This window comes from Thalassophryne amazonica, chromosome 1, assembly GCF_902500255.1.
Source record: "Thalassophryne amazonica chromosome 1, fThaAma1.1, whole genome shotgun sequence".
Classification (NCBI taxonomy): domain Eukaryota; kingdom Metazoa; phylum Chordata; class Actinopteri; order Batrachoidiformes; family Batrachoididae; genus Thalassophryne; species Thalassophryne amazonica.
Window position 1 is genome coordinate 21,859,702 of NC_047103.1, and position 27,972 is coordinate 21,887,673.

Below are 27,972 nucleotides of genomic sequence, written 5' to 3' on the forward strand. Positions count from 1 at the left end.
ACATGCTTCCCTTAGGCAGTATTATTAGACGGCATTGCTTAAATTTTCATTGTTACGCAGATGATACCCAGCTTTATCTATCCATGAAGCCAGAGGACACACACCAATTAGCTAAACTGCAAGATTGTCTTACAGACATAAAGACATGGATGACCTCTAATTTCCTGCTTTTAAACTCAGATAAAACTGAAGTTATTGTACTTGGCCCCACAAATCTTAGAAACATGGTGTCTAACCAGATCCTTACTCTGGATGGCATTACCCTGACCTCTAGTAATACTGTGAGAAATCTTGGAGTCATTTTTGATCAGGATATGTCATTCAATGCGCATATTAAACAAATATGTAGGACTGCTTTTTTGCATGTACGCAATATCTCTAAAATTAGAAAGGTCTTGTCTCAGAGTGATGCTGAAAAACTAATTCATGCATTTATTTCCTCTAGGCTGGACTATTGTAATTCATTATTATCAGGTTGTCCTAAAAGTTCCCTGAAAAGCCTTCAGTTAATTCAAAATGCTGCAGCTAGAGTACTAGCGGGGACTAGAAGGAGAGAGCATATCTCACCCATATTGGCCTCTCTTCATTGGCTTCCTGTTAATTCTAGAATAGAATTTAAAATTCTTCTTCTTACTTATAAGGTTTTGAATAATCAGGTCCCATCTTATCTTAGGGACCTCATAGTACCATATCACCCCAATAGAGCGCTTCGCTCTCAGACTGCAGGCTTACTTGTAGTTCCTAGGGTTTGTAAGAGTAGAATGGGAGGCAGAGCCTTCAGCTTTCAGGCTCCTCTCCTGTGGAACCAGCTCCCAATTCAGATCAGGGAGACAGACACCCTCTCTACTTTTAAGATTAGGCTTAAAACTTTCCTTTTTGCTAAAGCTTATAGTTAGGGCTGGATCAGGTGACCCTGAACCATCCCTTAGTTATGCAGCTATAGACTTAGACTGCTGGGGGGTTCCCATGATGCACTGAGTGTTTCTTTCTCTTTTTGCTCTGTATGCACCACTCTGCATTTAATCATTAGTGATTGATCTCTGCTCCCCTCCACAGCATGTCTTTTTCCTGGTTCTCTCCCTCAGCCCCAACCAGTCCCAGCAGAAGACTGCCCCTCCCTGAGCCTGGTTCTGCTGGAGGTTTCTTCCTGTTAAAAGGGAGTTTTTCCTTCCCACTGTCGCCAAGTGCTTGCTCACAGGGGGTCGTTTTGACCGTTGGGGTTTTTACGGAATTATTGTATGGCCTTGCCTTACAATATAAAGCGCCTTGGGTCAACTGTTTGTTGTGATTTGGCGCTATATAAATAAAATTGATTGAATTGATTGATTAAACTGATTATTTATAGGTATTATACCAAAGGGGCTGATTGCTTATGCAACCCATCATCTTGGCTTTTATATTTTTAATTAATTTATATCAAGTTATAGAGATTTGTTTTCAGTTTGAGTCTAAGGAAGATCATTTTAGAAATTTTTATTTTGAGAAGCCTGATTTACTTTATGTATTTGAAACACCATAAACAAATTAAAATGTGTGAAATACCAAAGGCCTGAATACTTTTGCAATCCACTGTATCATGCTTATACCCATTTAATACAGGAGATGCAGGTTTACATGCACCCGCTTGATAAGTTTTTTGATATATTTTTCTTTGTCATTGCTGTTCAAATAGGACCCATCCCTGTTCATGTACGTTGTTTGCGTTTTGGCATACAGAGCCATTAAACTGGATGTTACATTTGACTTTGAGCTATTGAGTTACTCTCTCAAGTGGAAATCAGTGCAAGTCTAACCTAGGTTGGGAAGCTAATTAAATTTGTTGACTAGAGACAGACCCATTGACAGGGCAGATATGTGAAACAGTTGTGCATTTTATGCTTAAATGCACCAGATTTCACACATCTTTGCTTACTATATATAATTGGATATGATGCCAAGCGCGGACTTTTTTTTAAATCAATGTACTTATGGTTGGCATCAGTTTAACGTATGTTTTTGTACATATTGTGGTTTTCTTACAAACTTAATCCATTCCTATCACAATTGATTGCATTGTTTCAAGAGTGAGAGTGAATTTATTAGTGTTATTATTATTGGTGTTGTACATCTTTGCAAATTTTGATTTCTTTACCATAAAATACACAATCTGCCCCACCATATGAAACATAAGAGAACCTATTATGAATGAGCCTGATAACAGTTGCAGTTAAAACCCATAAGATATCAGAAAATTAATCGTGCCAAACCAAAATGCGGATTACCCAAAGTACTCATTCAACACCTCTTTTTGTTTATATATATATTTCTTCAGTGATGTGACACTTTCTGATCTGGGTCCAAAAAACATTTTGTTTAACCTGGTGCTGGTCTAGACATTCTCTTGAAATGATTGTCTGTCTGTCTGTGATGCTGCTAAACCAGTGTGTTTATGTCTGTGATGCCAGTGGCCTTATGGAGACATCTGCAGTATTGGTCCAGTAGGAAAAGGTCAGGGAACAGAATTCAACCTCACATTCCGCAAGGGCAGTGGCAAGAAGTCAGAAACGCTGAAGTTCTCAACAGAACATCGGACAGAGCTGCTTACAGAGGCTTTGGTGAGTAAACAGACTTCCAGCTCTACCACATTAGTGTCATGATTCACAACAAGTGAATATTCTGTCATATTACTTATTCATGCTTTCAAGCCATGAATTAAGGCTCATTTCTGGTCACGCACCTCTGTGTGTGTTGAAATAGAAGCAACAATCACTGCTTGCCTTAAGTACTTTCATAAATGCTTTTGTGTTGGCAGTAATGTTCAGCAGTACACCCTCTAGAGGGCACTGTACAAACTCTAAGGTTTCTGTTGAAATCAAATATGGTGATGGTTAAAGAGATCATAATGTATCTACTGTAGAAGAGTCCAAACTGATGGCCTGTGAGGCCATTAAATACTAAAATAATTTTTGAGCAGCTTGCATAACCTCTCTTCAAAAACGTCTGCAATTTTGTTAAATGTCTATGTCTTTTTACCTTGGGCTTTGTCTTGTTTGAACTATTGTCTACTGGAGCTCTTGGCAAAATTCAATTGTACCTGCATTGATGGTAAAAGTCCACCAGGTGGAGCTGTTGCTCCATTTCCAGAACCTTGAGTACAGGCTGCTCTGGGACTCGACGACCAACCTGTTGCTCATATTAGCAGCTATTGCCCTCAGTTTCCGGTGGTACTGCTCAGTTTCATCTGTGTTGATGAGCTTTCAAAAAACATGCACAAATACAGACAGCAGGCTCAGCCCGTGTCCGTATTTAGTGTTGAAGGTAAATGAGGGTTTGGCAAACATAAAAATGCAGCAAAATAACTTAATGCAAATCTCACACCTCACTGTTGTAATTTTTATTTTGTTACAGCATGATTGAGTTTTGAAACATCACTGGACATTTGTATTTCCCCAGAGAGCAGGCTATACAATTTATTTTGTGGTGAATAAATGCTGCTGCAGCTGCTTCTTCCTCCTTCTTCACTTTCTTTCTTCTTCTTTCTCCATTTATTTATTTCTGTTTAAATAATTGCAATGACAGATCTACCCCCCCCCCCCTTATTTTTTGCAGAGATTCAGAACAGAGTTTTCAGAAGGAAAGATAACTGGCAGGGTAAGTACTACAATCTCTGAAGATTACTTTTTCACTCGTTGCGGTGAGGATATATAACTAAAGTCTGACAACATGTCAAACAGCGTTACAACTGCTACAAGCACCACTGGAGTGACACACGGAAGCCTGTGAGCTTAGAGGTGACACCAGGAGGCATTGACCAGATTGACCCTCATACTAACCGGATGGTGTGTTCTTACGACTATCGCAACATAGAAGGTTTTGTCGAGGTCTCGGATTATCAGGGAGGTTTCTGCATTGTTTATGGTGGCTTCAGCAGGCTGGTATGCTCCCACACAATTTGTTTGTGCAGATTTGTGTTTCCTTGCCATAGTGTTTTTGTTATTTTTTTTGGTCTAAAAATTCCTTTTTTGTTTTCCCACTTCTACTGTTCTTCTTTCACAGCATCTCTTTGCCTCAGAGCACCGGGATGAAATCATCCGTAGCTCCATAGAGCACGCTGGGAACTTCATCGGCATTACGCTGCGAGTGAGGAAGGAGGCGCTGACCTTTGAGGGATTTGTGACAGACAGGTTGGGGAAGTACAGTTCCGATGAGAGTATCACTTCTCTGGCTGAATTTGTGGTTCAGAAAATCTCTCCTCGCCACCCTGTAAGAACCGAATGCTTCTTTTTATTTTTCTTTGTTCTACTTATTGCTGTTGTGACCAATGTTTGTTCTCCCTTTAGTTTTACAATTTTTTTTTTATCAAATAAAAAAGTAATTCTTTATGTTAAAATTCCTAAATATATACTCTTTAAAACTCCTTAAACTCAAAATGAAAATAAATCTCTACAACATGATAAACAAAATGTGCTACTGTCATATAGCTAAATCGTCACTTTTACAGCCACAACTCATAGCATGAATGCATGAACATTTCCAAGTTGGTGACTTTGCCTTCGACTTAATTCATGTCATTCAATTAATAATATTAATCATAATCATAATTAAAAGTTTTGGTTCAGCTGCATTTAAGCACCTGAGTGTAGAACCAATGTGGTGGTGGTGGTGTTTTTTTTTTTTTTTTTTTTTTTTTTTTTTTTTTTTTTTTAAAGCTGTAGGGCCTTGCAAATTTAACAGAACTGACAATTTAGTTTCTACCTAAATCCACGCATTATATTTTAGGTTTATTTTTGTAACATGTTGCAAAATTACAGCTCATTTTAATGAAGAGAACATATTTATCTGGGGGAAATTCAGTGTCGAATATTTTCTCTTCCTTCTTCGCCATTGTGCAAATGAACTGCAGGATGAACGCGTGTGCACGTGTGAGGTTTTGACATCACCTGTGACCTGACCCACTTCCGGTCATTTTGCTGGCAACGATCAGCTGGTCAACACAACTCACACAATTTCAGGCATTTCAACTCAGATTAGCATTGTATTGCAGGTGTAGACATTAAGCATTTTGGGGAGGTAATGGTCTAGTGGTTAAGTGTTGGGCTTCAGACCAGAGGATCCTCTTTTGAAAACCCAGCCAGACCAGAAAATAGCTAAGGGCCCTTGGGCAAGGTCCTTAATCCTCAAGTTGCTCCCGGTGTGTAGAGAGCTTCTTCGCCCTCTGCACAGCAATCCTCTCCTGAGCCTTTGATGTGCATACTCTGATTACTTATGTTTATCAGCTGCCTCCTCCACTTTAGCTCTTCCTCAGCTTTTTTTTTTCTTGCGCTTTCAGTCACATTGGCAGGTCTACCACATTTAGCTCTCCATGTCTGTCATTTGTGAAATCTGTTTAAATTTCCTTCCCAGCATCCTTGTACAGCTTGGGGAAACTCCCTACATGATATGTGACATCGCTGCCAAATGTAAGCATCAGATTGCTTGAATTTTATCCCATTAGGGGTCAGAATTCTAAATTAATTTCAGACTGTATGAATTTTGATCATATTGGCAATATAATATTCCAAATCACTTATTTAAACTGTAAGGAATAAAATTATAGTGGTGGTAAAGAAAATTGTTTGTAGGACTTGGATGAATCTAAAAAAAAGCAAAAACCAAAGGCCGTACAGCTTTAAGGGCAGGGAGCTTTAAAAAGAAAAGAAAAAAAAAATTAGAATAATAAGATTCAAGCACGACACCCAAATCAAAATTTTCCGTCTCCGTAATTCAGATCGTTTTTAGGTGATGTCTCTTAAAGGTCATGGTCCCACTTGCAGCTCTACATTGTATTGCACAAAAATATAAGAAACTTGGGAACATAAAGGAAAGCAGCCCAAATTAAAACCCAGGATTTAGTTTTTTTTTTATACCCCCCCCCCCCATCTTGGTTGAACAAATAATACTTGTTTTCTTTAATGGTGTATTATTTTACTGAAAATGATTACATTCCAAAGTTGGTGTGTTCATGAATATCGTTTCTTTGTGGAAAATGGGCAGATAGCTTTTCGAAACACTTGATGCAAATGACACTGTACGGTGCTACATATGTAGATGATAATGAAATGCTTAATGTTTAATTCACCAGCATGTACTGTACATTGTTTACGTATCTACATCTATATTTCTTAGTTGAAGCTCCTTTCCTGTATTATGACTGATCTTGGTCTTCTGTCTCTCTCTAAGGAGCCTGTTAAACGTATCCTAGCCTTGACGGAGACGTGCCTAGTGGAGAGAGATCCAGCTTCGTACAACATAGTAACCATCAAACCTTTTGGGGAGGTAGGCACTCAGTCCGAAAATCTGACGTGAGTTTTTCGTGCTTTAACTTCATACAAGAGGGAGAAGTTCTTTCATTTATAATATTTCAGTTGCAACACAGAAAATGAACAGCTCGAGTGAAATAATGTGTGATTTGAGTAAAGCGTTTTCTCTCCCTCATCTCCCTTCAGGTATTTGCTCTCATCTGTGATGTAGACAACCCTCAGGTGTTTACAGTTGAATTTATCAGAGGCCAGATCAGAAAGTTCTCTTCGACTGAAAGGTACACACAGCTGACACTTGAATTGTTTTTGTAGAAGTTTTGATCTGGCTCCTTGGAGTGGGAAAAGGGGGTATTGTAAAGGTTTCTGTACACCTGGATCATATGACAAACTGTTGCATAAATTTCTGGAAAGAGCTGCATGGAATTTGACCGTTTCCTCAGTTCTGTGCTTGTCTTGAATATATTAGGTGTTTGTATGAACATTATTGACATAGTTATGGTCCGTCCCCCTGCTGCCATTGCTTTGTCAGGACGAACTGTAAATTCATATCTCTGACTGCGCTTGACAGTAAAAGCATTTCACTGCATTACCAGTTGCACCCAGAACACAAGAATTGTACTGTCAAAGGATAACCTCTGTCACATTAGATGACTAATGCATTGGGGTACAGGTGGGGATAAAATGGGCTGCATTTATATAGTGCTTTTCCATCTGCATAAGACACTCAAAGCGCATTACAAATAATGCCTCATATTCACCCCGATGTGAGGATGCTGCCATATAAGGTACTCAGTACACACCGGGAGCAACTAGGGGATTAAGGACCTTGCTGAAGGGCCCTTAGTGATTTTCCGGTCAGCCTGGGATTTGAACTGAGGATCCTCTGGTCCAACGTGTAAACCACTAGACCATCACCTCCCTGAAAGGGGATAAGCTGACATCAGTGCTGACGTTAACGACAAGTATACCCAACACTAAAAGTCATTTCAAAGCACTGAATGTCCAAAACACATTGTCCCATGGCTGTTGGACTGTTTACAACAGCATTAACAGATACTACAGCAAAATCTAACACAGAAACTCCTGAGGAAGAAATATGATGAAATGTTACAAAATCAAAGGCTGTAGAGCAGTTTGGTGTGTAGGGATTTTAGGTACAACAGGTTACTTTATTTTTCTTTCTGTACTATTCAAATTATGCTTACAGTGCATCGGGAAAGTATCCACAGCGCTTCACTTTTTTCACATTTTGTTATAAGGGCCTTTCACACTGAATCTGTCAGATCCGTCAAAAATCGGTCTAAAAAGCATTGTTTTCAATGAGATGCGATGCGTTTCAGATGCGTCGCGTCAAAAGCCGAGCTAAACCGACGCATCTAACGGGAGCGCGCATTGCCGCTTGTCAGCAGGCTGACGGTGTCAAAGTTCAAGCCAATCCAACTTCCGACCTGCTGAGCTTTGACGTACCTTTGCGTTGTCCAATAGGAACGACGCGTCGGGCCAAAACACGGAAGACGGGTGGCAGAAACCGCATTGGCCACCATCTTGGAAGGGGAAACCACTGATCTCTACAAAATGAATCGGTGGAAACCATTGATCCGTGCAAAACAGAAACGTGTCACAGGACTGCTCATTTATGGAGCAGTTTTCTGAAGAAAAATCCTTCGAAATGTTTTTTGTTGTTACCTCATTATTTCTGATTACTGTCAAAAAACAGTTTAGAACACTTGTAATTAAAATAGCTAAATAAATCAATAAATGGTTCTTTAGAAACCTTTCGTCTGTAAATTAAAACCACCTGTTATTTCAGATTATTTCATTTCTTGTTTAACATAAGGAACCTCAGACATTTATTTTTAGACAAAATAACATGGAAATTTGTACATTTTTTAAAATTCTGGTAGATTATTTATATCTCATTTTAAACAGAAAAACAGACACTGTAAATAAATACTGTTTATTATAAATGCAACAGGAAATAATATAACAATGACTGCAGTGTGATTGTAAAGTAGGATTTCTGTGACAAACCTCATGATGAGAGTCATTTCAACTTGTAATTTCGCCAAAATATGTAATTGCCTTTAATGTTGCTATCAGGACAGAGTCATTTCTAAAATATGAATTTGAGCACAATAAGTGGAGAGCTTCTACCTGTGCAAATGTCTTTTGACTTTGATTTTTTGGACATTTTTAATGATCTGTTCATTTATTGTTAAAATATAAAATGAAGCAGCTTTTTAAAAAATAATAAAATAGTTGCTGTTCAAAGAGCCTTTATTTAGAAGCAGGTGATGTTCTGCTGGATTCTCTGGACCAGATGAAGGTCTCTTCTGCAGGTTTGAACTCTGGTGGTGTTGCTGAAAAGCAGAGATGTTTTCTTTCGACTGGACTTTGTGGTGTTCAGCTCATCAATGGAAGTTTGGTTGTCTGCACAGCAAATGTTCCTGATTGGGACAAATAAAAATATTTCTTTAAATATAAAGAAACACTAAACAGTTTATATATATATATATATATATATATATATATATATATATATATATATATATATATATATATATATATATATATATATATATATATATATATATATATATATATATATATATAATGGGAAAAAAAAAAAAGATGGAAAAAACGCCCAAAAAAATAAGTTATTTAAAGTTGAGCTTTTGTGGTGTCTGAAAAAAGCTGTACCTTTATTTGGTAAAAATAAAAAGACTGAACCATTTAGAAATTAGTGTTCCCTCAGATCAACTGTGCTAAAAGGCTACGCTAACGTTAGCCGATCATTAAACCTTCAAAGCAGTTAAGTAAATGTCACGTTTTATTTTTACATTATTCTCACCTCGATAAAGCTGCAGAACTAAACTCCGTTGGGCAAACTGGGACTTCGCATATATCCAAAAAGTGGAAGATTTCGGACTGAGTGGGTCTGCTCCATCACCCCGACTGCCTGCCTCGGTCTGCCCAGTGATGATGCCTCAAGGCCGGCTTCTCCGTGCGGTTTGGTCCGCTGTCGCGGTTCGATCGTCGGTCCTCCTCATCCATCCTCCTCCTTGGTCGGCGTCACTCCGAAAAGTAGCTGAAAAAAAAAGCTTCTTCCAGCAGGGTGATGGGAGAATCATTCTACTGCTGTTTTTTAAAGCTTTTTTTGTGGTTCAGGCCACCCAAATTCAAGATGGCGATTGCTGAAGTTTTTCAGATTGTGGAAACAGCCAGAGTGTGACGTGGCAATCTCTGCCCCCCACTTTTTTTTTCCTTTTTTTTTTTTTACGGCTTCCAAAGCGACGCGTCTGACGTCATCCGACGGATTTGACGGATCCCGATCCGTTGACGCATTGGCCTGACAGATTCAGTGTGAAAGGCCCAATAGCCTTATTTCTAAATGGAGTAAATTCATTTTTCCCTCAACATTCTACTCACAACACCCCATAATGACAACATGAAAAGGTTTTTTTTTTTTTGCTAATTTATTAAAAGAAATACTTAATTTACATGTACATAAATTTTCACACCCTTTGCTCAATACTTTGTTGATGCACCTTTGGCAGCAATTACAGCCTCAAGTCTTCTTGAATATGATGCCACAAGCTTGGACAGTTTTGCCCATTCCTCTTTGTAGCACCTCTTAAGCTCCATCAGGTTGGATGAGGAGCGTGTCAATTGTGGGACCTTGTATGTAGACAGGTGTGTGCCTTTCCAAATCATGTCCAATCATCTGAATTTACCTCAGGTGGACTTCAGTTAAACTGTAGAAACATCTCGAAGATGATCAGTGCAAACAGTCAATTTTGAGCTTCATGTGAATCCTCATGTACATGTGATTTCTTTGTTTTTTTTTTATTTTAATAATTTTGCAAAAATATCAAAAAACCTTTTTTACATAGTCATAATAAGGGTATTCCGTGTTGAATTTTGAAAAACGTAATTTCATCCATTTTGGAATAAGGCTGTAAACGTAACAAAATGGAAAAAGTGAAGCGCTGTGACTACTTTATGGATGCACCCTATCTGGAGTAATTTTCTTGTGTGTGAAAGAGAGATCTCCATTTTCTGGTCTTCATAACTGTGTACGTTTGTGTAGGGACTCTTTGTTAGCCAGCCTTCTCGATGGAGTTCGTGCATCAGGCAACAGGGACGTGTGTGTTAAGATGGCTCCAACACAGCGAGGTCAACGATGGGGCTTGATGAGCATGCCTGTGGATGAGGAAGTGGAGAGTCTGCATCTCAAATTCCTGGCAGCGCCACCTAGTAAGTTAAAGCTATTAGCGTTGTGGTGAGATTTCAGGCTCATTTATGCTCATCGTTAAATATGGATACAGACAGAGCCGTGGGAACATACTTTGTGCTCAGTTTGTTCGTTTCAGTAAGTTTTCTGAAAGATTACGGATGAAATGGAGTGGTACCACTGGATATCGTTGAGGCGAGGCACAATCCTAGGCTAAAAGACACAATGAAGTTGGTTAAAATGTGCACTATGCCAATGTGCACACTAATCACCGCCAGAAAACCCTGTAACTTCTTTTGGGTTGTCCAGGTGTCTTGGTGGCTTTCCTCACCCGTCTCCTTCTTGCACAGTTACCGTTTTTGAGAACTGTCTACTCCAGTGTTTTTCAAACTGTGAGGCACCCACCCCCAGGTGGCACCAGAGTTCTTTGGGGGGGGGTGTAAAAAAAAACAAAAAAAAAAACAGTCTACCAAAAAAAGAAGGGGGAAAAGGTAAAAGAAAACATTGTTAGCTAACATGCCAGGAGCAAAATGAATAAAATTTTAGAGTGTAAATCTACCAGTGAGAAGACAGAGTTTGGGGAAACCAAAAAAAGAAGTAGAGGACGATCTTCGTTTGCTCCTCTCCACAGTGCATCCCCGCATCAGCCGTCTGTGTGCGTCAAAGAGCCGGACTCATTGCTCACACTAAACAAGAGGTGAGACTAAATATGTATAAAAGTTGAATTAATATTATTTAAGATTTTAGTTATGCCAAAGACATTTAAAAACAGAGATGCTTAAATGTTTTTAAAAAATGATCTTTAAAATATGACAAAAGGTAAAAATAGAAGAATAGAAAGTTCTTTAAAAATGTGTTTAAAATGTTTACAAGGCTGTAAAATTTGTAAATGCATAGACAGTTCCTTAAAAACACACAAATCATTTAAAATGTGTTTACGATTTGTAAAAGAATAAAAAGAAACACGAAGAAATTGTGTGTGTCGGCAGCAGCTATTCATTTGCTCTCAGGGTGGGGGGCTCACTCTCCCACACTTTGAAAACCCCTAGTCTACTACATACAGATTTACCATATTGTGCCATATTGTTTGTATTTCTTTATAATTGATGTAAATAAAGTCCAAGACACATTCAGTGACTTGGAAATGTTCATGTGTCCATCCCCTGACTTTTGTGAAGAATACTGGCAATAAAACTAGGGCTGGGTATCAATCAAAAAATTTTTGATACCGGTACCAATTTCGATACCTTCACTTCTATGCCGATTCCTGAACAAAATTTTTTCGATACCAATTTTATAAGCTCAGTTCTTACAAAAAGAAAATTACATTACACATAGTACAAATCTTGAGTTGTATTTTTCAGCTTTGGTAATTTTCCACTCCAATCAGTTTTCTTACATAAAAAATAAGTAACAAATAATTTCCAGTGCAAAAGAACACTTGAAAACACTCTGTAGTTTTTGTCAAAAGCATTTCCTTTCATACATTTTGGCATGAATGTCTTGCCATAGAATCTGAGCTGAGCTCAGCTGCACGTCAGCGCAGAACGTCTCATTTTGGGAGGAAAAAAACTTTTGATCGATTGCAGTTTGTTTGTATTACAACATTTGGAAAGAGGTGTCATTTGATTTAAATGCCGATTTCCTTTGGAGTTATTAATTCTGGCTGGATTCTATATTTCTAACGTGACTTGCTCGGCAGAGAGCCGCGCAGCGTTTGGAGCTGTCTGAACGGAGCGTTTCTTTCTCGCAACAAGTCAGGAGACCCAGTTAGTGACTTTAATCTGCACAAAAGTGACTCACAGTTGACATATTTTAATGGCTCTGAGAGGAATTAAGAAGCAGATTTGCCACTTCTGAAAGGCAGTGAAGCAAAGAACTGAAGCAGCGGGTTGGAACAGTGCTTCATTGCTTCAAGCTTCAAAACGATGCACGTATTAAGTTGCAGTTGAAGCGGAGTCTGGTGGTGGAGATTTTGAATCAGGCTGCTCGTGCTCTAACATACACAGGCGGACTTGGATGCTGAGAGGAGGGTGGCTGCGGGCCACTCTTCTTGCACGTGATTAACCTGGGTACCGAAAGACGAGGCATGTTTCGATACTCTGTAGTACCGAAGCATTTCAGTCGGTGCCACAAAAGAACCGAAGTTCTGTACCCGGCCCTAAATAAAACTGATTTCCAGGTGTTATACCAAAGCATTCCATTACTTAATGGAACCCATCATCTTGGCTTTTATATTTTTATTTACTTTATAGCAAGTTATAGAGATTTGCTTTAAGTTAGAGTTTAAAGAATATAATTATAGAAATTTTTTTGTATTGAGAAGCCTGATTTACTTTGTATTTTAAATGGCATAAACAAATTAAAATGTGTGAAATACTAAGGCGCCCAATACTTTTAGAGGGCACTGTATATACGTGTGTATACATGTGTATGTGTGCACGTCTGTGTGTATGTCTTTTTTTGTTGTTGTTTAAGTTCATATTTTTCCCTCGGTAACTTGCATGAAGATGAAAGATTAGCCTTCAGAGGTCAGACAGATGCTTTTCATACCTGCCACGCATGGTAATTATTTTACAAAAGCAGTTAGTCATCAAAACTTTCTGCTCTCTGGCTGTTAATATTGTTCCAGAAAAATATTTTCCAATGATTATGCTGTCCCCAAGTTTTGTCGCTTGCCAACATTGTAACTACGAGGTCTGTTAGAAAAGTATCCGACCTTATTATTTTTTTTAAAACCATATGGATTTGAATCACGTGTGATTGCGTCAGACAAGCTTGAACCCTCGTGCACATGCGTGAGTTTTTTCATGCCTGTCGGTTGCGTCATTCGCCTGTGAGCAGGCTTTGAGTGAGGTGTGGTCCACCCCTCTCGTCTATTTTCTATTGCGAATAAATGTCTGAACGATTTGGAGCTTTGCTGCATCAATTTTTTTTCCAGAAACTGTGAGAGACCTCCAGGTGGACACCGTTCGAAAAATTAATATGGCTTTCAGGGACGATTTTATGGGGATTAAACAGATTACGGGGTGTTACTGCCGCTTTAAGGACGGCCCACAACTGCTGAGAGCGCGGCGCGCTCCCAGCCCCCATCGACAGGCTGACACCCCGCTGGAACAACCAGATCGTTTCCAACGTGAAAGCTTTGTTGATCCGGGACTTCTTCTGACTTTCACAAAAAGGCAGAAGATGTGGACATCAGCACTTTTTTGGCACATTCCACCGTTACAGGAGTTTTTTCTCATGGAAAGAAAAGCGGAGGGACGTGCCACCGTGCCGCTCATGGCGCGGCACAAAACCACTTCGGTGTTGGTCTCTCAGGACAGCTTTCGATTGTGATTGTGCATGAGCTGGACATGCCAGAACATGTCCCGTGAGGCTTCATCACGGCGTTGCTTTGCGCCGTCGCGGCTGCACCGTGACGCGCGGTGGAGCAGCTTCTCTTTCCATGACAAAAACTCCTGTAACAGTGAAATGTGCCGTTCATTTTTAAACTGGACGCTGTCTTGATCCAGTATGTCATCTGACTAGCACAGGAATTGTGAAAAGACGTGGACATCAGCACTTTTTCCGGCACATTAAGACGGACGTGCGGAGGAGTTCCGCGTGTCGCGATGCAGCCGCTCGGCGCAAAGCAACGCCGTGATGAAGCCTCACGGGACATGTTCTGGCATGTCCAGCTCATGCACAATCACAGTCGGATATTCACATGACTGGAAAGCAACCGGAATCTGTCTGAAATCCACCTGAAAGCTGTCCTGAGAGACCAACACTGAGGTGGTTTTGTCCCGCGTAATGAACGGAGCCGTGGCTCGTCCCTCCGCTTTTCTTTGCATGAAAATAAACTCCTGTAACGGTGGAATGTGCCGGAAAAAGTGCTGATGTCCACATCTTCTGCCTTTTTGTGAAAGTCAGACAAGGTCCCGGATCAACAAAGCTTTCACGTTGGAAATGATCTGGTTGTTCCAGCGGGGTGTCAGCCTGTCGATGGGGGCTGGGAGCGTGCCGCGCTCTCAGCAGTTGTGGGCCGTCCTTAAAGTGGCAGTAACACCCCATAATCTGTTTAATCCCCATAAAATCGTCCCTGAAAGCCATATTAATTTTTCGAACGTTGTCCACCTGGAGGTCTCTCACAGTTTCTGGAAAAAAATTGATGCAGCAAAGCTCCAAATCTTCAAACATTTTTTCGCAATAAAAAATAGACGAGAGGGGTGGACCACACCTCACTCAAAGCCTGCTCACAGGCGAATGACGCAACCGACAGGCATGAAAAACTCACGCATGCGCACGAGGGTTCAAGTTTGTCTGACGCAATCACACGTGATTCAAATCTATATGGTTTTTAAAAAAATAATAAGGTCGGATACTTTTCTAACAGACCTCGTATATCGGAGAATGTGCACAATGAATGCTGGCTCGTTGTTAAAAACAAGTGTTTGAGCCTTCATGGTGTGTGTAAAAAAAAAAAAAAAACAAAACAAAACAAAAAAAAAAACAACAAAACAAAAAAAAAAAACAGTTTTTAGTCAAATTTGACCTGTTTCATTATTCCATTTCCCCTCTTTCACTCAGATGGAAACTTTGCTGATGCAGTGTTCAGATTTAACGCCAACATATCTTATAGCGGCGTGCTGCACGCGGTAACCCAAGACGTGAGTATGTTCAGTGATTCTTGCACATCCCTCTGCCCAAACATGTTTCACACTCGTTTCTCTCGCTCTTCTTTTATCAGGGCCTTTTCTCTGAGAACAAAGAGAAGCTCATAAACAACGCTATCCTGGCGCTTTTATCCCAGGAGGCTGAACTGCCAACTCTCAATGCTGAGCTGGAGAGCCATTTCCAGGCCATTCGACGACTGGTGGCCTCTAAAGCTGGTTTCCAGGCTTTCACTCAGCTGCCTAAGTAAGGTTGCATTACAAGACTCTACTCTCCCCCCCCCCCCCCCCCCCCCCCCAAACTCCCTTTTTAATCATATTTTGATGAGCTGCTGGTAACAAGCATGCTCTGTCATTCCAAGGTCTGGTCAATGGTCTGGACTCACAGATGGAACGTAAATATGAATCCATACATCTCAGTCTGCCCTTTGTTTCTCTTTCTTGTCTTTGACTTTGCTGCATGTCAGTGAAGCTGCTTTTCTTTCATCGGTGTTCTGCTTTCATCTCGAGCACTGAGAGACACATCAGTCACAGAGTTTCACTTTGTTCAACTTTGATTTGTCTTATCCTCCACTCTCGCCATCTCACCCGCTCATATTTGTGCCTCCGTTGCTCTCCAGCTGTCTACTTTGCATGTTATATATATATATATATATATATATATATTTTTTTTTTTTATTATTTCTGTGCAGTAAATATTTATTAAGAGATAATCTGTTGTATTATAATTATTTATAGTTGTTGTGGGTTACTGAGATGTATGAGAGGAGCTGTATTTACCGTTTAGTCTCTGTTCCCGTGGACTTACAAATGAGCCACAATCTGTTCTCCTGAGTAATTCATTGCTGGAGTAGTTTGATGTTAGTCTCAACATACTACTATAAATATATGCATTTATGTTTGTGTTTTGCTGTTCAGTAAATTTTGGAGAATGATGGTATGTTTTTGTATTTGGTCGGGGTGGGTTGTGGGGGAAGACACGTGGCAGACAGGGGAAAAAAAGGATAATTTTTAAAGCAATGAATTTTTGGGCATCCAACCCCAGACCTTTTCCAACCGGCTGAATCCAGTATATGTGCACTACCACTCAAAAGTTTTGAAACATTTTCTCTTTTTTCTAAAATGTCACATTTTAAATTAACATACCACTGAAGTCTTGGCAACCAGAAATTAAAATGCTGAAACACAGCCCTTATAGTTTGAAGTAACCCAACACATGGTATCTTATTTTCACAAAGAAAAAGTTTATTCAAATTGAAGTTTAAGTTGTGAAGAGATATTAATGTCTAAATGTAGTTATTTGTATAATCATCTTATTGTGATTACAACCAATCACCAAGAAATGTTTCCATTTGGACTTTAATTTAGAATTAAAATATTTTAAATTCCCTTTTTCAAACGTGTACTTTTCATTTCACATATAAAATACTTCAGTCTGTCATAACAATATTGAGTCTCTACACCTTAATTTTTATCAACACACAGCCCCGTTTGGTAATGTGAAATTGTTTTGAAATCATGTTTCTGTGTTCCAGGTTCAGGGAGAAGTTGGGAGTGAAGACTGTAAGAGCTTTAAAGAGGAATAATAACGGTGTGACACATGCTGCTATCGACATGCTTTGTGCCCTTATGTGTGTAAGTGTTTTATGTAGATGCTGAACTCAACAAATACTTACATGCCAACAGTATAACGGATCTGCCTTTTTCTTGTATCCATATCTGACTTTAGAGAAAATACACCGATGAATAATTTAACCTACCACAATACCTATCATAAAAGTCACTAATTCATATACCTCATGTACAACCTCAGTCTGTCTGTTTTTCCTTTGTACACATTTTTTACTGAACATTTTAATTTGCACATTTTTGTGTTGTGATTTTTTTTTTTTATTTTAATTGTGAATTGTTTAGTGTATATTTACACCTGCTTGTGCAGAGAGAGTACAGTTTAAACTGGAGTCAAATTCCTTGTATTCTTTGAGGATACTTGGCAAATAAAGGTTATTCTGATTCTAACAATTTTTAGTTGTTTTGACTGAGATGCTTTTTTTTTTTTTTCATCTTTCCCATCAGCCAATGCATGATGATTATGACCTAAGACAGGAGCAGCTGAACAAAGCCTCTTTGCTGTCCTCTAAGAAGTTCCTAGAAAACCTTCTTGAGAAATTCATCACTAATGTGGTATGTGTTTTTATTGTGAGCACACTCGGGCTAACAAAGCCACTTCATCTTTCCACGTTCCCCAAATTTATCATCATTTCCTTCCCCAGGACCACGGGACTGGCGCCTTGGTCATCAGTTCTTTGCTGGACTTCTTAACCTTTGCCCTCTGCGCCCCCTACAGTGAAACCACTGAGGGCCAGCAGTTTGATATGCTGCTTGAAATGGTGGCCTCCAATGGCCGCACCCTCTTCAAACTCTTCCAGGTGGGGCTCTGAAGAGGAGCATAAGGCTGGATTAAAAATAAAAGCACATTCCCATAATTTTGCTTTGCGATGCAGCATATTACTACAGCTTTTCTCATTTATTCATTTAATGTTCGAGCATTGAAACATGTCCTCATTTCTAGCACCCCTCCATGGCAATAGTAAAAGGAGCAGGCCTCGTGATGAAGGCCATTATTGAGGTAAATGTTGAAAAGAATATTGCATGGTTTGAGATGGCATGTTTTAAGAAGTTAACCAGACCACTTGTGGGTGCCTTTGTAGGAGGGAGATAAGGAAATAGCCACAAAGATGCAAGAACTGGCTTTGAGTGAAGGAGCTCTGCCACGTCATCTGCACACCTCTTTGTTCACGATCAGCGCGGACCAGCGGATGCTCACCAACAGGTTCAAGCAAAATACAATATTTAGTTATCTTTAGGAATTGATTGTTGTATTGTAGCCAGTGTTGGCTTTAAAGTCTTAATTTTTATTATACCATTTACTAGGAGAAAGCAATTTCAGCAGCCACTTTTTATGTCTGATTGTTAGGCAGCTGAGTCGTCACCTAGTGGGACTGTGGACGGCAGAGAACCCAGTTGCCATGAACCTCCTGAAGCGGATTCTGGTAAGGTTCCATTTCAGTTTGATTTAAACTACTGAATAAACAAATATTTGATGCATATCCAATAGTACATTCATGGTAAATTGCTCTTAGCCTACAGGGCTGCTAGCCTACCTCGACAGTTCTGACCCTGTCCCGGAGAAAGATGTGGACAGAATGCACGTTCGTGACAACCTAAAAATTGCCACGGTATCTGAACACACCCATTTCATCTGTGAATTTTTGCAGATTAAACAATATGTTTGGTAGAAAATAAATTGCTCTCTTTTAATTGTAGTATTTTTTTTTTTTTTAATTCCTCCACCCACCGCCTCCGACTAACAGGACCAGCTAAACCGCAACAAGGTGCCTGAATGGCAGCGGATAGCGGGCAAAGCAGCCAAAGAAGTGGAGAAGTTTGCCAAGGAGAAGGCTGATTTAGTTCTCATGCACTGGAGAGATAAGATGGGCATAGCGCAGAAAGAGGTAAAGATTGTTTTTCTTTCCCTTCACCAGGTCACTCACTGGCCGATTTTCTAATCTCTCTGCCTGCTGGTGCTGTTGTTGTTGAAGTATTTTTAAGATGACACCGAGCATTTTCGTGAATTCATATGCTGCTGTTACTCTGCATCGAGAGTGGTGCTGGCTTGTGATAATTAGGGTTGGACCTTGACTAGTCATGGCATTAATGTCAGGAAACTGTGCTTGTGGTAGAGATGCAAGATATTGATTAGCAGCTTTTAAGTGAAAAGAGTGATAGCTGCTGGTTCCTGCTTGTTCTGCACCCTGCATTATCCAACTAGTTGGGTACTAACTAGTGTCAACTATTGAGTAGTCATCCCAAACCTAGTTTTATTCAAGGATTTTTGTTGTTGGATTTTTTTTTTTGTTTGTTTGTTTTTTTGTCCTGCTTGTGCACTAGGGCTGCCACAACTAGTGGACTAGTCACGACTAGGGATGGGTATCGAGAACCGGTTCCTTTCGGGTATCGTTAAGAAATGATTCGATCCACCGACATCAATAAGCTTTGTGCTTAATGATTCTGTTATCGGTCCTTCAGAGTGGCCGTTGTTTTGGTGGGTGTATCATTTCTCTACATTGATTACAGACCCTGCAGCGGGTCCTTAATCAAGTTTTCTGCAGCGCGGCTTTGCTTTGAACCTTGAACCAATCGAAGCGTGGTTCGCAGATTGAAGCAATGCTTCGGTCGATTGCTTCGTTTATTTCTTTCTTTCGCTTAATTTTCCCCCGCTAAAACCCTAAAGAGCATACGTCAGTGAGTATTATTTACCCTTTCTATGTTAAACCGACCTGTTATGGTCTTCTGAAACAGTTGATGGATGTATTTTATAACTTAAAAACGGGAGCGATGTCAATAGATTACAATTTAGCATGTCTATGGCATTTTCAATGTTAAAAGTTAGCATTTAGCAATTGCAGCCGTCATCACGTTCGGGTGCATTTGTTTTCAAATTGTAATATTCCTTAAATTTATTTTTGCTTATATATTAATAATCTAATGATTATTATATACAATTTTAGAGAAAGAGACCAAAATAACCTGAATAGAAACACAACAGAAAAAATATATAATAGCAACTAACAAATAAATAAATACATACAGAAATAAATAAATACATACAGAAATAAATGTTTCCTGTGAACACCTAGTGACTCTTACACCTCCATTTCATCCCTGTCTTATTTAAGTTTAATGACAGTTTGTTCGGACAAACCATATTTTCAGTTTGTTAATTTCTTTTGTGATTTCCTCCAGAACTTTCTGCCAAACTAGAAAACTGCTGCAGCCTTGTAAGAGCAGAATTCAACTGGAATGAATCTGAATAAGGAAACTTGCATTTTTTTTTTCTCACCTAAATGGATGCTGCACTCACTCCAGTTTATCGTCTGGAATAGTCCCAGATTGCATTTCAGAGCTTCGAGAATTCAAACATTTTTGTGCAGGTGGTGTTGGGGGGTAATTTTGGGTTTCAGCTTTTTTTTTTCACCTCTTTCATCCCTGAATATGAGTCGTGAGTCACTTTTGTGCGGATTAAAGTTACTAACTGGGACTCCTGTCTCGTTGCGAGAAAGAAACGAGAATCGTCCTCCGTTCTGTTCACACAGCTCCAAATGTTGCGCGGCTCTCTGACAAGTCAAGATAGAACGATAGAATTCAGTCTGAATAACTTCAAAGCAAATCACAGTTTTGTTTATTTTTATTTATGTCCAGAGATCAAGGATACAGTGACTAATCTCATATTTACTTACTTTAAGACTCAAGGAAATACATAGAAAACCTGTAAAGCCTACTTTTAGTACAAAATTCACGAGGTATCGATAAGGGGATCGATAATGGCATCAATATCGATAAAACCTTATCAATACCCATCCCTAGTCAGGACTACGTCGACTATTGAAACTGTCGACAACTAATTTATTAGTCGACGAGTCGTTTATTTTATTTAAGTCTTTGTTTTTCTCTCTATTCATAGTTTTTGGCAGCAAGCCGTCCTGCCGTCATTTGGACGTTCAAATTTTGGGAAAGACGGCCGATTAAAACAGTTGCCGTCTTGTTGAAAGCTGTTTAAGATGCGCAGTTTACCGACAGAGCTGTGTGCGTGTGTGCATGCGCGCGGAGTCAACTGGCTGCAGACTGAAGAACCATCAGTGCACTTGAGACAGCGAGCGCGGAGCAGAAAGAGATGATTTTAACCCGAGAGAACATGTAAAAAAAAAACACACAACAAAACCAAAGCATGGAGCTGCCTTTACTTCTTTCCACTTTCTCTACCCGTGAGGCTCTGATGGCACCGTCCTGTTCACACCATGTGCGCGTCGTATACTGAATTTATGAGATCATGAGATGAAATTAAAGGTCAGATATCCTTAAAACATCCTTAAAAAATAAGAATATATAAATGAACTGAGCAAAAATTACGCTTACATGAGATAAAAATAAAACCCTGCTGTGGAGAAGCTGATGTTCAGAGGCACAGATCACAAAAAGCAGGTGAGAACTCTGAACTTTAACAGCTGTTATTTACCTAGGTATGTATTTATTCAATCTTAAGCTTAATGTAATGTTCAACCACAAAACATGACTGATGAGGAGAAAGAAAAATGACTTTTAAAAATGACTTCATCACACTAAATGAACTGGAGTCAGAATAAAAATACAAACTGCTGATTTTTGTTATTTTTCAAAGTTATTTATAAGCTGCAGCTATATGTTTTATTAATTTCAAAGTGCGTTACCTCTTATTTTATTCTGGTTTATTTCTACAAAAAATATGGGGAGCGAAATCAGCCTGCATTGTTCTGTTGAGTTTATATCAAAGTTTTCCTGCACATCTGTTTATTTTTTCCTTCTTTATAGGAGTTTGGTGTTTGCATTTGCTCCACAATCTTTTAAAACACAATAAAATGTTCACACTTTTCTTTAAAGCAGTTCTGTAATTTCAGAAATGCAGCAGAAACAACCACAAATCAGAAAAAGTTGGGACTATATGTAAAATGAAGATGAAAATAAAAATGTTGCACTATTTCCAGTTTCTCCACTCACAGAAGCCAAACATTCTTCCAGAGTTGTGTCTTGGTGGCTTCCCTCACTTGTCTCCTTCCAGCATGGACATTATTTTTTGAGAACTGCCTACCTGACACACATTTACTATAAAGTACCACACTGTTTGTATTTCTGAATGATTGCTGTAAATGAAGTCTAAGAAATAGTCACTGATTTGGAAATGTTCATGTTTTCATCCCCTGACATTTCTCGGAAAATGCTGCAGGCCTTAATTACATATGATCCGACTAGTCAACTAATCACAAAAATAATCGTTGACTAGTTGACTATCAAAATAGTCATTTGTGGCAGCCCTATTGTGCACTTATTGATCAGTGATTGACGTGGACATTGCTCTCTTGATTGTAACATCGGACTGATGCTTGAAGATGTGTATAAAGTTGTTTCAATCTAAAAGTCATATTTGCCCCAAAATGCAAACCTAGTTACATATTTGAAATGTCAAACTTTCTGACAGTGCAAAACCGAATGAATCCTTTAAGTCAATCTTTATATAATGACCTCTGCCAAGGAGATTATGTTGTCAGTTGTTTGGTTTTTGTTTGCTTAGTTTTTAGTAGGATTATGCAAAAACTAATGAACTGATTTAAATTAAAATTGGTGGATAAGGTGGGGGATGGGCTGAAAAAAGACCCATTAAGTTTGGTTCAAATCTGGCTCAAAGGTTTGTTTTTGTTTGCTTTTTTGGGGGGGAGGGGGCATTAACATTGAGGTAAGGTCTTTTTGATTTATTTCTAAGAAATGGTTATGTCCATCAGTTTCTTAGGTCCAGATTCATGTTTTATGACATGTTTAGCCGCATGTTCTCCCTGAATTGCTGGCTGTCTGAGTGGTGTCCATAAAATGAGGTGGGCTTCATAGATAATTGGAAAAGCTTCTGGGGAAAACCTGGTCTTGTTAGGAGAGACGGCATCCATCCCACTTTGGATGGAGCAGCTCTCATTTCTAGAAATCTGGCCAATTTTCTTAAATCCTCCAAACCGTGACTATCCAGGGTTGGGACCAGTAAGCAGAGTTGTAGTCTTACACACCTGTCTGCAGCTTCTCTCCCCCTGCCATCCCCTCATTACCCCATCCCCGTAGAGATGGTGCCTGCTCCCAGAACACCAATAACCAGTAAAAATCTATTTAAGCATAAAAATTCAAAAAGAAAAAATAATATAGCACCTTCAACTGCACCACAGACTAAAACAGTTAAATGTGGTCTATTAAACATTAGATCTCTCTCTTCTAAGTCCCTGTTAGTAAATGATATAATAATTGATCAACATATTGATTTATTCTGCCTTACAGAAACCTGGTTACAGCAGGATGAATGTTAGTTTAAATGAGTCAACACCCCCGAGTCACACTAACTGCCAGAACGCTCGTAGCACGGGCCGAGGCGGAGGATTAGCAGCAATCTTCCACTCCAGGTGATTAATGAATCAAAAACCCAGACAGAGCTTTAATTCATTTGAAAGCTTGACTCTTAGTCTTGTCCATCCAAATTGGAAGTCCCAAAAACCAGTTTTATTTGTTGTTATCTATCGTCCACCTGCTCGTTACTGTGAGTTTCTCTGTGAATTTTCGGACCTTTTGTCTGACTTAGTGCTTAGCTCAGATAAGATAATTATAGTGGGCGATTTTAACATCCACACAAATGCTGAGAATGACAGCCTCAACACTGCATTTAATCTATTGTTAGACTCGATTGGCTTTGCTCAAAATGTAAATGAATCCATCCACCACTTTAATCATATCTTAGATCTTGTTCTGACTTATGGTATGAAAATTGAAGACTTAAGAGTATTTCCTGAAAACCCCCTTCTGTCTGATCATTTCTTAATAACATTTACATTTACTCTGATGGACTACCCAGCAGTGGGGAATAAGTTTCATTACAGTAGAAGTCTTTCAGAAAGCGCTGTAACTAGGATTAAGGATATGATTCCTTCTTTATGTTCTCCAGTGCCATATACCAACACAGGGCAGAGTAGCTACCTAAACTCTGTGAGTGAGATAGATTATCTCGTCAGTAGTTTTATATCCTCATTGAGGACAACTTTGGATGCTGTAGCTCCTCTGAAAAAGAGAGCCTTAAATCAGAAGTGCATGACTCCGTGGTATAACTCACAAACTCGCAGCTTAAAGCAGATAACCCGTAAGTTGGAGAGGAAATGGCGTCTCACTAATTTAGAAGATCTTCAGTTAGCCTGGAAAAAGAGTCTGTTGCTCTATAAAAAAGCCCTCTGTAAAGCTAGGACATCTTAATACTCATCACTAATTGAAGAAAATAAGAACAACCCCAGGTTTCTTTTCAGCACTGTAGTCAGGCTGACAAAGAGTCAGAGCTCTGTTGAGCCGAGTATTCCTTTAACTTTAACTAGTAATAACTTCATGACTTTCTTTGCTAATAAAATGTTAACTATTAGAGAAAAAATTACTCATAACCATCCCAAAAACATATCGTTCTCTTTGGCTCTTTTCAGTGATGCCGGTATTTGGTTAGACTCTTTCTCTCCGATTGTTCTGTCTGAGTTATTTTCATTAGTTACTTCCTCCAAACCATCAACATGTCTATTAGACCCCATTCCTACCAGGCTGCTCAAGGAAGCCCTACCATTAATTAATGCTTCGATCTTAAATATGATCAGTCTATCTTTATTAATTGGCTATGTACCACAGGCTTTTAAAGTGGCAGTAATTAAACCATTACTTAAAAAGCCATCACTTGACCCAGCTATCTTAGCTAATTATAGGCCAATCTCCAACCTTCCTTTTCTCTCAAAAATTCTTGAAAGGGTAGTTGTAAAACAGCTAACTGATCATCTGCAGAGGAATGGTCTATTTGAAGAGTTTCAGTCAGGGTTTAGAATTCATCATAGTACAGAAACAGCATTAGTGAAGGTTACAAATGATCTTCTTATGGCCTCAGACAGTGGACTCATCTCTGTGCTCGTCCTGTTAGACCTTAGTTCTGCTTTTGATACTGTTGACCATAAAATTTTATTACAGAGATTAGAGCATGCCATAAGTATTAAAGGCACTGCGCTGTGGTGGTTTGAATCATATTTATCTAATAGATTACAATTTGTTCATGTAAATGGGGAATCTTCTTCACAGACTAAGGTTAATTATGGAGTTCCACAAGGTTCTGTGCTAGGACCAATTTTATTCACTTTATACATGCTTCCCTTAGGCAGTATTATTAGACAGCATTGCTTAAATTTTCATTGTTACGCAGATGATAACCAGCTTTATCTATCCATGAAGTCAGAGGACACACACCAATTAGCTAAACTGCAGGATTGTCTTACAGACATAAAGACATGGATGACCTCTAATTTCCTGCTTTTAAACTCAGATAAAACTGAAGTTATTGTACTTGGCCCCACAAATCTTACAAACATGGTGTCTAACCAGATCCTTACTCTGGATGGCATTACCCTGACCTCTAGTAATACTGTGAGAAATCTTGGAGTCATTTTTGATCAGGATATGTCATTCAATGTGCATATTAAACAAATATGTAAGACTGCTTTTTTGCATTTGCGCAGTATCTCTAAAATTAGAAAGGTCTTGTCTCAGAGTGATGCTGAAAAACTAATTCATGCATTTATTTCCTCTAGGCTGGACTATTGTAATTCATTATTATCAGGTTGTCCTAAAGGTTCCCTGAAAAGCCTTCAGTTAATTCAAAATGCTGCAGCTAGAGTACTGACGGGGACTAGAAGGAGAGAGCATATTTCACCCATACTTCATTGGCTTCCTGTTAATTCTAGAATAGAATTTAAAATTCTTCTTCTTACTTATAAGGTTTTGATTAATCAGGTCCCATCTTATCTTAGGGACCTCATAGTACTATATCACCCCAATGCTCTCAGACTGCAGGCTTACTTGTAGTTCCTAGGGTTTGTAAGAGTAGAATGGGAGGCATAGCCTTCAGCTTTCAGGCTCCTCTCCTCTGGAACCAGCTCTCAATTCGCATCAGGGAGACAGACACCCTCTCTACTTTTAAGATTAGGCTTAAAACCTTCCTTTTTGCTAAAGCTTATAGTTAGGGCTGGATCAGGTGACCCTGAACCATCCCTTAGTTATGCTGCTATAGACTTAGACTGCTGGGGGGTTCCCATGATGCACTGAGTGTTTCTTTCTCTTTTTGCTCTGTATGCACCACTCTGCATTTAATCATTAGTGATTGATCTCTGCTCCCCTCCACAGCATGTCTTTTTCCTGGTTCTCTCCCTCAGCCCCAACCAGTCCCAGCAGAAGACTGCCCCTCCCTGAGCCTGGTTCTGCTGGAGGTTTCTTCCTGTTAAAAGGGAGTTTTTCCTTCCCACTGTCGCCAAGTGCTTGCTCGCAGGGGGTCGTTTTGACCGTTGGGGTTTTTCCGTAATTATTGTTTGGCTTTGCCTTACAGTATAAAGCGCCTTGGGGCAACTGTTTGTTGTGATTTGGCGCTATATAAATAAAATTGATTTGATTTGATTCAGTCAAGGATCCAGATCTGGTGGACACACATATTGCAGACAGAGCTGGTCCGAATTAAGGATTTGGAATTTAGTTTTGCAGCTCAGCTTGACTGCCTTGTCTGAGGGATGCACTGTGCTGAGGCCTCTTCTAGTTTTTGAACTATGTCAGATGTGGCATCTCATCTGAAGTATTTACCAGTAACTCAGTCTTAGTGCACTGCTCTTGGGTCTTTATATTGTCTAGCCTAAATAAAATTTAAAAGCTACACACTTTAAAATGAATAAACTTTAAAAAATCAATGCCTCACTGCCACCATCTTTCTTTTTAAGATTGTGTGTTTTGATAGAATTACTCCCACTGAATATGCCCAAATCACATTTTAACTTTTTCATTACATCTCTAATGAATATTTTTTAAAATATGCATTCATTCAATGAATCTTAAGGATTTAAAAATGTCTGATTTAAGTATCTTTTGTTGTGATTTGTAACTCTCTTGTTGTGATTTGTTTGATTCACTATAATCTCTCTGTTCTCTCTGGCCCGCCCTCCCCTTTCCTTGTCTGGGTTTCCCTGTTGTCAAAAAATATAGCAGGACAGAAATAACTTGGTAAGTAACACTGACTAATGGAATCTGCATTCCTTCTCATGATCAAAGCATTTTACTGTCCTAGAATTCATGTCATGTGTTGGGTGCATCTTTTAAATTCAGTTAGGAAATGGTTCAAGAGGTCCTGATGGTTTGGAAAGTGTCAGCTGAACAGTTTCCATGAACGTGATGTGCATTCAAATGTAAAAAGAATAGATTCAGAGTTTCTCTTATATTTGTATATCTCCAGGGCTACACAGTCTTAACATAATCTACATTGATTGTTATTCTATTGTAGGATTTTTGTCATCAGTAAATAGTAAGCACATTTATGGCCCAAATGTAATTAGCATACAGGAAAGTTGTCTTTGTCCATTTTAAATTGCTTAAACCCCGCATCAGATTTCCCATTTTACTTCATGGCATATAAAGGTCATGCTTTGTGTCACGTAACATTTTGTCTTTGCAAGTGAGCTTAGACCCTGAGTAACCACTTCCTGTGTATAACTGCTTTATGAGAAGTCAGGTCAGAATTTTTACAGTTTGCACGCTGTAGAGACCTGTTTTACCCAACATGAATTACAAAATGCACCCAAATTTGGGATCCCATTTCAGTTTTCTCTTTTATGTCCATATTCAGTGTGTTGGTGCTATAATAGTGTTTTCTCTTTTGAAACTGTTATTGGTCTTTTTTTTTTTTTCTTTTTCAATCCACTGGTGGTTTGATATTGCTGGTTCTCTTGTCTGAGATGTTGACTTACAATTTTATTTTAACTTAACTAATATCCTCATGCTGTAAAGGTATGAAAGGAAAAAAAAATTCAAAACGGTGACGATTGATAAACTATGATTTAGCAAGCATGTCCTCAATTTTTTTCATTTATATTTAATTTTCCTTTGGATGGATTTCAGAACCCAAATCAAAAGCCCGTCATCCTGCGAAAGAGAAGACAGAGAATTAAGATTGAAGCCAATTGGGAGCTTTTCTACTACAGGTATTGTACTGCATGAGGTGCTTGGACTACACTTTGACTGGATAAATGTGAAATACAAAATCTTTTTGTCACACTCAGAATACACACTGTATTTTGCTTCATGGAACAGTGTTTTAAGCCCCTTTTTACTCCTCCCCACTCTCCAACTCAAG

At 39.1% G+C, this 27,972-nt stretch overlaps 1 protein-coding gene and 1 long non-coding RNA gene across 5 annotated transcripts in view; one reads left to right on the forward strand and one right to left on the reverse strand.

Annotated features, from left to right (window-relative positions):
• The window catches only part of LOC117507142 (dnaJ homolog subfamily C member 13), a 96,538-nt gene that overhangs the window by 34,294 nt on the left and 34,272 nt on the right, over positions 1-27,972 (forward strand). For 3 of the 4 annotated variants that reach the window (XM_034166960.1, XM_034166944.1, XM_034166934.1), the window contains 20 exons: positions 2,445-2,594; positions 3,589-3,630; positions 3,714-3,914; positions 4,036-4,242; positions 6,199-6,294; positions 6,465-6,556; positions 10,369-10,535; positions 15,085-15,164; positions 15,245-15,414; positions 15,530-15,562; positions 16,703-16,802; positions 17,244-17,351; positions 17,441-17,596; positions 17,740-17,796; positions 17,879-18,000; positions 18,145-18,220; positions 18,311-18,406; positions 18,542-18,682; positions 26,829-26,846; positions 27,738-27,820. In XM_034166960.1, the coding sequence (XP_034022851.1) occupies positions 2,445-2,594; positions 3,589-3,630; positions 3,714-3,914; positions 4,036-4,242; positions 6,199-6,294; positions 6,465-6,556; positions 10,369-10,535; positions 15,085-15,164; positions 15,245-15,414; positions 15,530-15,562; positions 16,703-16,802; positions 17,244-17,351; positions 17,441-17,596; positions 17,740-17,796; positions 17,879-18,000; positions 18,145-18,220; positions 18,311-18,406; positions 18,542-18,682; positions 26,829-26,846; positions 27,738-27,820 (2,195 nt within the window). The remainder of the gene's footprint in view (positions 1-2,444; positions 2,595-3,588; positions 3,631-3,713; positions 3,915-4,035; positions 4,243-6,198; positions 6,295-6,464; positions 6,557-10,368; positions 10,536-15,084; positions 15,165-15,244; positions 15,415-15,529; positions 15,563-16,702; positions 16,803-17,243; positions 17,352-17,440; positions 17,597-17,739; positions 17,797-17,878; positions 18,001-18,144; positions 18,221-18,310; positions 18,407-18,541; positions 18,683-26,828; positions 26,847-27,737; positions 27,821-27,972) is intronic. The other variant, XM_034166952.1, reaches the window with a different exon arrangement.
• LOC117507163 lies at positions 2,825-27,915 on the reverse strand. The gene is made up of 3 exons (XR_004559634.1): positions 27,904-27,915; positions 22,997-23,007; positions 2,825-3,181 (listed from the first exon to the last, which is right to left on the reverse strand). It is a non-coding gene; the product is annotated as an uncharacterized LOC117507163 (long non-coding RNA).